Source organism: Medicago sativa, chromosome 5 (genome assembly GCF_051527215.1).
Source record: "Medicago sativa cultivar Bolivia chromosome 5, Bolivia_mono, whole genome shotgun sequence".
NCBI classification, from domain to species: domain Eukaryota; kingdom Viridiplantae; phylum Streptophyta; class Magnoliopsida; order Fabales; family Fabaceae; genus Medicago; species Medicago sativa.
The window spans coordinates 801353-811822 of NC_140753.1; the positions used below are offsets into that span (position 1 = coordinate 801353).

General features: G+C 32.8%; 1 protein-coding gene across 1 annotated transcript; it reads left to right on the top strand.

Annotated features, from left to right (window-relative positions):
- Positions 1-1795: 1795 nt before the first annotated feature.
- Positions 1796-2732, top strand: LOC146918879 (uncharacterized). The gene has a single exon (XM_085710541.1). It carries the CDS (start codon positions 1863-1865, stop codon positions 2571-2573), a length of 711 nt encoding a protein of 236 aa, XP_085566667.1. The 5' UTR covers positions 1796-1862; the 3' UTR covers positions 2574-2732.
- The last annotated feature ends 7738 nt before the right edge of the window (positions 2733-10470 follow it).

A 10470-nucleotide genomic window follows, 5' to 3' on the forward strand; every position in this document is an offset into this window, starting at 1 on the left:
GTTATACCAATCCTTACACATCAAGGAGGGAGAAAAGTTTATATATATTCTTGCTATTAGAATCCAAATCTAATCTAATTGAACATAAACCATGTTATTTTTAGAGGTTTTAGGTTTAAGAGATTAGGGTTCAAAAGTGCATAATTTTTTAAAGATAAGAGTTCAAAAGTGCGTATTTTTTTTAAAGATAGAGGACCAAAATTGCTATTTTTTTGTGTTTTGTAAAGTTAGGGGCACTAGATTGCTATTTTTTCTATGGGGCGAAAATCACAACTATTTAAAAGTTAAGAAGCCAAAAGTGCATTTAAGTCTTTTTTTTAAGTGAAAGAAACCATAGATTAAAGCTAAAACCTTTTTGGGCCAAAGATTCAGAAGCCAATTTGAAGAAAGGATCCCAACAACTACAACAAAGAATTGAAAAACAAAACAGCAACAACATGACTTAAATCGTCCATATCGTAAAGCTGACAATCCCATCTAACAAAGCCCACTCAAGATGGTGGTATGGTTTGTAGAGTAGATATGAAGATGCTTCACTCTAAACCTTTAACGGGTTATGAAGTAATACAAACCGAGAAAAACCTAGATTCACAAAATAAACAAAACTCAGATTGAAAAAGGGTAGATTAAATTAAACGAACAAGCAAAAATGTGGCCAACAACCCCTAGAAGAACGAACAATAAGTATAACCTATATGCTAGAAACACCACACCTAGAAACACCACAATGAACCTAGATGCGAGATACATCACACCTAAAAAGTGAAAAAATTGAATAACACTAACACGATATGTTCTCACACAAAAATTGAGTGTGAACCAACCAATAGACACAAATATGTGTAGAGAACATACAAATCAACAAATGACATTGTCACACAATGAGACATCATCATAACATTAGATGAGCGACTCCAATTGGGATTTGATGGTGACACAACCTTAACGGTCGATCACACCAGCATAAAGTCATGGTTACACCAGTAATAACTGATTTAAATTTTTGGTGGAGAGTGGTAGTGGGAGACGATGAAGTGTGCTTGAATAAATTAACTTTCAATAAATTTAATATAAAATAATAATTTTTATCGAAATTTTATAAGTACTTAATTCCCCATACTTAGCACGGGTATCATACTAGAAACATGTCTCCACTGAGATATGTTTTGTTAGTGTTGTCTCCACTGCACTTCTCTTTGCGTACTCCTTTGTTGTTGTTTTGGAAGCAACACAAGTCAAATACTGCTTGGAATTATGGGATGACGAGTTTAGCATCAGGGTGCAAATGACATGGACGAGGCAATTATTTTTATAAAAGTTTCTTAGACAAATAATTTATTTCAAATGGTTCTGAGATCAGTTATCTTTCATTTTTTCAAAATGAAAAGCTCATGCAAAGGAAGTGGAGAGAAACTACTCATGTTATTGTTGAAGATGTGAAGAAAAACAATACTTCGCTAATAAAAAATAGGGATAATGGTGATACATTTGAAGACTATTACACATTAAGAAATTTAGCTCATTCCAACCTTGATGACAAGGTTGTTTTCGAGGGGTGTGTTTTTTAGGATATAGTAAAGGCTGATTAGAGTAGTTTAAGTATAGTTAAGAGGTACTTTTTTTAGGATATAGTAAAGAACATACTAAGAGTTACTAACTCTACGATACCATTCAACATTTTCCACACTTTTTAGGCTGATATGTTTAAATATAAAGGATTCTCATATATTTTTTCTCTCTCTTCAACGTGCACACAAAAGCATGCAAAGGTGTTAATATTAATTTCGTGACTTTACATTTAATATGCAGATCTGCGTATCGGTGACGATGACTTGAAGAACCTGTGTTTGATTGAAATTGAAATGTCGCTTCAGGAAAACGGACGGTCGCTTACTGACTTCAAATCTATGCCCAGGCCAAACGCAGCAGACATGCCAACTTTCATAAACAAGCTTATCATTGATGAGCTAAATTACAACAGAGATGAACTGGAAAAGACAACCGCTGATATGTTACTGATGTTGACTAATGAACAAAGATGTGTGCATGACAAGATCATGGAGTCAGTTGGTTCTGACGACGGTGGTTTCTTTTTCTTATATGGTTACGGTGGTACTGGAAAAACCTTTATATGGAAAACAATGTCGGCTGCTGTTAGATCGAAGGTGTTAATTGTATTGAATGGTGCATCCAGCGGTATAGCGGCTTTTCTATTACCAGGTGAAAGAACCGCGCACTTGACGCTGACAGTCCCTATTGAGATTAATGAGGCATCATCGCTTACGATGGAAACGGATAGTCCTAGGGCAGACCTGGTGCGTGCTGCAAAGTTGATAATTTGGGATGAGGCTCCAATGATGCACCGATGGTGTTTTGAGGCAGTTGACCAATCAATACGTGATATCATGTCCAAGAATGATCCCCTAAACGAGTTTAGACCTTTTGGTGGAATGACAATAGTTTTAGGTGGTGATTACAGGCAGATATTGCCTGTTGTCCGAAAAGGAACGAGGCAGGATATTGTTGATGCCTCAATAATACATCAAATATATGGGCTTATTGTAATGTGTTGAGGCTTACTGTTAATATGAGATTGGGTGCATCTTCGATACCTGCAGAGCAGGAAGAAATTGCTAATTTTGGCAAGTTGATACTCTCAATTGGAGACGATAACGACGCTTCAGATTAGAATGGTGAAATGAAGGTAGAAATTTCTGAAGATTTGCTCATATCGGACACAACAAATCCGTTGATGTCACTTATAGACTTTGTGTATCCCGATTTGAATGATAACCTTGGCGACCCGTTATTTTTCCATGAAAGGGGAATACTCGCACCAACTCTTGATTCAGTTGACCATGTTAACGAATATATGATGTCACTGATTCCAGATGAAGAGAAAGAGTATTTGAGCTCTAATTTTGTTTGTCGATCGGGTGAAAATTCTGATGTCCAGTGCGAGTGGTTCACAACGGAATTTCTTAATGGTATTAAGAGCTATGGAATTCTAAATCACCGGTTGAAACTAAGGGTGGGATGTCCAATTATGCTGATGAGAAACATCAATCAGGTCAATGGACTATGTAATGGTACGAGGCTGACAGTTACACATCTAGGGAAGATCACGATAGCTGCTACCGTAATTACAGGAAAAAGGGCAGGTACTAGGGTATTCGTTCCCAGGATGAATCTTATTCCGAGTGATCCAGGACTACCCTTCAAATTCAGGCGCATGCAATTTTCATTGATGCTTTGTTTTGCAATGACAATAAATAAAAGTCAGGGTCAATCTTTATCTCGAGTGGAAGTTTATCTTCCTAAGCCAGTGTTCACGCATGGACAACTCTATGTCGCTGTCTCTCAAGTTACTTCTAGAAAAGGTTTGAAGCTGGTCATCTTGGATGAAGATAATAATGTTTGCAAGGAGATCATAAATGTTGTGTGTCGTGAAGTTTTTCAAAAAGTATGATCATTGGTTATGTTTTAGAATTGTTGTTGCTATAATTTAGAAAACTAAAGTTGTGTATTGTTTGGAAGTCGTTTTTTTTAATTTCTTTGTGAGGCGTACTGGTCATTACCGGACATGCAATTTCTATATGAGCAGATCCTTCTGCCATTGAATTTTAAGTTTTAATTGATGCACTTTTAAGGTATAGCAATATGCGAAACTTTTTTTTTTACATCGTTGTTACCCTAAAATACAATATTTACATTAGACCATTGGTTTTGCAAAAAATATAAACAAATAACAATCGGTGTTTCTGCAGCCCAAACTATATTTATACACACCCGTAAAAAATTTAACATTTGCATTCACAAACTATGTGTATACATCTGACACTGACTATTATATAAAGAATACAAATTTTTTAGTTTTTATTGATTAATAAAATACATTATGTCAACAAATAATAATATACAGTACGTCGGCGTATTTTTGCAAAAATATTACGTATGCTAAGTTTAACAATAAGTACATCTTATACGACAAATAATTAGTATAAGTATAAATCCAAATACTTTAATCGTTATGTGTAATGTTTAGATATTTCAAAATATATACAAAATTAACAAAATTAAGATGATATTTTTTTCCATATCAAATTTAAATTATAACCACACTTATAACTTTAAGATAACATAATATAAAATTTATACATTTGATCAAAAAAATTTTTTATTTCCCGTGCTTGACACGGGTCACTATACTAGTTTTTGCTTCAATCTTACAGCCCTCTTTAGCTGAGGTCACACCGTGACAACTCATATTAAAACAACTAGACTTCTTTTTTTGACCCCACGGGAGCACTTTTACTTGATCAACCAATTACGCGCTCATAAGCAAAGTCACATTTTTTTAATGCCGTAGAAGCAACCAATGATTGCTCTTTCTATTATTCAAAGACTCATGAACTATCGCCGTTGTCATCTTTACATGTACAAACTACGAAATGCACGCGTTAAATCTGATAGACACATTTGAAAATACCCAAACCACGTTTTATTTCTGTCAAAATTTGAACCCGACTTTATTATACTCCCTCCGGTCACATTTATAAGCAAAAAATCACTTTTTTTGTTCATTGAACACTTAATGTATTTTGTCTATATTATAGACCAAATACAATAGGTGTTGAATGAACCTAAAAAGTGGTTTTTTGCTTATAAATGTGACCGGAGGGAGTATACATTATGCATTATCCCTACCAATTAAGTTAAATTTATGATAACTTTTTATTTTTCTATAATGTTAACAAGTGTTCTAAGAATTTACACCATCTTTTTTTTATTATAAACAAAAATCTATTTTTTATGTTTATTCAATAAATAATATATATTGTTTATTATATAAACTACATACATTATTTATTGAATGAACTTTAAAAAGAGGTTTTTGCTTTAGAGTTTTGTTAAGAGCCTAATAGCTTTGGACATTTGTTAAAAAAATAAAAATGATAATAGATGTCTTCTTTAATAGTATTTTTTATTTGTCTATATTTGTTTGTCTTTTTTATAATACCAATAAAATATTTTTTTTAGAAACATACCCTTATGTATTGCATTTCAATCATCTAACTATAATTAATAAAGATAATTTAGTAAATCAAACACAATTTCCCATTAAAATTAACACTACTAATCATTTCTTTAATAACCGTGTAAAACTGAAAAAGGACATCAAATTTGCGACAGAGGGAGTGATTTTTAAAGTTTAGAGGTGTTAAATGCACCATTTTAAATATGTTCTTTTTAGACTTCGTGTCAAATGCTTTGAGAATAGTGGATACTTATTAGTATTTTTTTTTAAGGGATAAAGTGTCGTTTTTTATATGGGTCATGTTAACTTGTGCCCTTAGGGCACAAGATAAGAAACTCAAAAATAGAAACATTCCCTCAAATTTTGTGCATTTTATCTATTATAAATTCAAAAATTTAATTAAATGCACACATTCCAACAAAAAAATTATTATGTTGGGTTCATTATCTTGTGCCTTGAGGGCATAAGTTAACATTTCCCTTTTTATATACAAATGCTTTTCTTTAGATATAGTGCATCCAATTAATTTGGAATTGGAATGGAGGTAGGGTCGTCCCAAACTCCCAATTAGGTTATGCATGGGGGCATGGATCCTCTCCGGTGAAAATTTCACTGGATGTTGTCCAGTGTAAATCTGATCCTTTAATTATCCTTTTAATAATCATTAATGCTTGCATTGAAAAAAATTGAATGGCCTGGATTCCACTGGAGAACACTTTAACAGGAGAGAATCTCCTCCCTATGCATGGTAACTATGGATGGAAAAATTAGTACAAACAATATTTGGACTTTGCTTATCAGCGCGAAATTGGTTGACAATTAGGGTATGCATGGTAACTAGGGATGACAATTAGAGTCGTCTCAATTAAAATGGAATTTGATTCTCATACTAAAAATGAACCCTTAATAAAATAGAAATTAATTTTTTTTAAATTAAAAGACCATATTTTATTTAAATTGTAAACAACATTCATAAACATAAAAAATAGTCACCATTGAAACCACACATTAATTTATTAAAGAGTGTTGATTTGTAAAGCTTGATAAAAAAATTTAGAAGTATTATTTAAAAGAATTTGAATTAAGTTCGGATTGAAAAGTTTTACGCAATTGAGAAAGTTGTTTATATTTCTCTATTTTTAAGAAAGGGGATGTTACATATTCTAAAAAGAATTGTATCATGTTAAAATTGAATTTTTTTTTTTAAGGAAAAAATTGATTTGGTTGTATAAGTTTTTTACAAGTTTTTATGATTCAAAATTAGATGTCACATTTACACAATAAATTAGTCGGAGCCGAATCACAGTGGAAGTTTTTTACAAGTTTTTACGATTCTAATATTATATTTTTCACTTTTAACTGTTTTGTACAAATTTATTAGGTTTCATTCAAAGTGGAATGAAGTTTTTTTTTTTCTTCTAAGTATTCAAGTATTTTTATGTTTTTACAAGATTTTCGTCAAAGTTATTCTACTATTGTATCGCTTTCCTCAAGATGTTACATTTGGTATGGGTGTTCGAAATCATTAAATGCTTCCCAATTTTATGTTTGAAATCATATAGTTGCACATTAATTGTGTGTTAGATAAACTAGCCCCTACTTTACCAAACGACAACATTAAGGTTGTTGCAAATTGTAGTGGACATGGAGACAAAGATGCAGCTATAGACTTCAATCGTAGAAAATGACACTATTATTAAACCATATCCATGTATCCAAAGGAAAAGGAAAAATATTACACCCTCCAGTCACTAATATAAGCAAAAATTCAATTTTTAGGTTCATTCAATTAATGATGTATGTAGTCTTTATTATAGGTTACATACATCATTTATTGAATGAACCTAGAAAGTGGATTTTTGCTTATATTAGTGACCGGAGGGTGTATGTGTATAGAGTGGTATAACTAGGGACGTGTTTAAAATCAAACAAATTTAATAGAAATATCGTAAACTAAACTAATCCAAACTGAAATTGCAAAAAACCATACTTCCTCCGTTGCTAATTACTCCATCCGTTTCAAAATATAAGCAAAATTCACTTTTTAGGTTCATTCATTTAATGATGTATGTGGTTCATAATATGGACCACATACGTCATTAAATGAATGATCCTAAAAAGTAAATTTTGCTTATATTTTGGAACGGAGGTATAAGCAAATTTGACTTTTTAGGTTCATTCAATTAATGATGTATGTGGTTCATATATGGACCACATACATCATTAATTGAATGAACTTAAAAAGTCAAATTTGCTTATAATTGGCAACAAAGGGAGTATTTGTTTTGGATGTATTCAGATCAATTACTTAAATCAAAACCCTCTTGTCGAATTACAACCCCTAATTTCTTAGGTGATTTAATATTCCTCAAAGGTTTTCAAAGCGTAAGCATAATATCACAATTAAACGATTATCCATTCCTAAACTAACCTTGTTTAATTGAACAACCCAATTAAGTCTAAGTTCATGTTTACATATGGTCGGTATATAAAAAGCATTAAAAACAATGAGATTGATTAAAACTATTAATATTCACATGCAATAGAGTTTCTCAACCACATGTTTCAAACAAGTCTACATCAGAATCTTCTGCAGACCTAATCTCTAGTGATTTAGTTATTCATTATGAAAATTACAAACAACATAATCAATTGAAGAATTAAAACATACAAAGATTGGCTATGAGTTGGATGGAATGACCATCTCTTCAGTCTTTTGTTCTCAAATCGTGCTTCAGATCTTTAAAATTCATAACTCTTATTTTTGAAACCAGATTCAGCTTAAATAAGCAAAACTGCGCCTACAATCGTGACATGATTTGGAGTAATCGTGACACTATTTTCCTTAAAACCCTAAGGATCCATCTAAACACATCTTCACAACCGTGTCACGATTATGCCATCGTGACATGATTTCATAGGCAGGGACCTTCTTCAATTCTGGGCAGAAAATCGTGTCACGACACCAAAATCGTGACCTGATGCAATTAATTAAAATTTCTTCATATTTTCAGCTTTTTGCACCTCCAGCATGTCTCAAATTGCTACAAACTCAATATAATCATCAAAATAAGTCTAAAAAAATTACGTAATGACAACAATGTGCTGCTTAAACTTTTAGATAATGTAAAATCTCAGTCTTTTATATTTCTTATAGAATATGATTACTTTTGGTCCACGTTTTTAGTTTGATTGTTTGGTGAAAATGAAATTTTAAACTTTGTTGAAAACATTGTTGGAAATATGTTGTGTTTTACCTTTTTAACTCTATTTTAATGTTGAAAAAAACATTGTATTGTCTCAAAAAAATCACACTAACCGATCTAATCCCAACCGAATTGGTTTGAGTTGGTTCGGATATTATTTTAAAAGTCAACCAAACCAATCCAAACCGCATGCTTTTTTTTTGGGATAAATTTTAACCTCAAAACCGAACCAAACTACACCACGAACACCCTTATGTATAACTATAAGCCTACTGTAATATTTTTGCAATCAGCCCCCTACTTTTTTTATAAATAGAAATTAGGCTTTTTTCGGGGAAATAAAAATTAGAATTAAATATGTAAAAGATCCATGCAATTAGGAGTTGCTTTAAGTCATTTGTTTTAAAAAAACAAAATAGAAATTGGAGATTTGTCTTGTCAAAAAAAAAAAGACGGGGATTTGTGTAAAATCAAAAGCTACAAGGTTCATAAGTTCTTTTGTAAAAATAAAAAATAAAAAAATTCATAAGTTCATCTTCTCCAATTTCATCTACTAGTAATCTTTTTCAAGTTCATATTCTCTCTATCCATTTCAGTTTATACGATAGAATCGACATAAGATTTAATATATTGATGCCAGGCAATTTCAGTCTATATTTGAATATATAAAAACCAAAAATAGGTCAAATTAGGCAAATATTTTTTTAGAGGAAATAAGGTATATAATTAGTGTGTTTAATTTTGCAGTGATAAAAATTAATTTTAAATTTTATGGAGATTGGTCACTGTTATGAGCCGGTGAAAACTCCGTACTAATATCATTGTAACCTAAAAAAGATTAATTTTAAATAAATTTATTTTTTAATTTATTTTTTTTTGATAAGGCCAGAGCAAATGACATAAAAAAAAAAGAGTGGTTTCCAACTAAGGTATCCACCTCTAATCTTCTGTCAAATGCTCATAAATATATTATTAAAAAAGAAGAAAAATACATAATAAAAAACTAGGGGACATAAACTTAACCAGTTTATCCATAATATGGAGGTCTACCTAAACGGGTAATATGAAAATTAAAAACAACACAAATGGATTATAACAGCCTCTTAAATAGAGATCTAAATAGCGGTGAATGGATCAACCGTCAACACGAAGCATATCCACGTACCATATTTTTCATGTAAAACACAGCAAGATAAAAGCTGTTTTGAGCCCTAGAGTACAGACCAAATAAGTCACTCCTTCCGACGCGGGGAGGAGTACTGGAAACATAAGACCAGAATCGCAATCACCATCCAGAAACATCTGGATCAACACAACAGTGTGTCCCTTATCAGACCTTGAAGAACGAAGACAACCTTGAGGATGACGACCACGGTAGGTTGGGAATCCAAGCTGAAGCTTGATCGCCGGAGAGGAAAACGTCTAATCTGACACGTTTACTCAACAATTATGCATTGAATCAGAGACAAGCATGAGCTCATCTTTTTTAGGGATGGTGTCTGAAACGTACCAACAACCCCATTTTTTAAAAATGGCGTATGAACCGACCGCCAACACGGACGGGTTCATGGACCAACTGTCACTGCAAAAAAACAGCAAGCATCATGGCCCTTTCGAGGACAACAAACTCTCACCACAACTAACAACTGCAAAGAGTCTTAGCAAGAACAAAACCAGTGGAACGATGACAGCACCCCAAAAGCCACAAAAGCTGCAGATCTCAACATATCTGGACAAATCAGAAATCAGGCAAGCAACAATCACCAAACCAAAGGTTTCACGAACCAGTAACACAAAACCTGTGTTTCATGAACCAGTGCCTCTACGAACAACCACGCCGGTGAAAAAACCCCGACGGTGCGGTATTGCTGACTCAACCACCCCAGTTGTGGTTGAAGGTGATGCGGAGGATTAGAGGCCTCGTCGCACCACCACCACCAAGAGCTACATGGTGTCGGCAAGGATTTGGATGCTAAAGGACAAAAGAGAGGAAGCTTTGCTGTTGTTTGTGGAAGGCGGTGGATTAAGCAAGAGAGAGAAGAGAACGGTTCAGGTTTTCAAAGAAGAGAGGTGGAGCGTTTGAGGTTTACCAGTTAAAAGTGAGCAAAATGTAAAGTGATTTATGTTTGGATAAATATATGTAAAAATGTTTTTTTTTTGTGAAATTGTGTTGAACAATGAATTCAAGTCTAAAAATAATTTACACGGAAGCTATAGAAATTATAG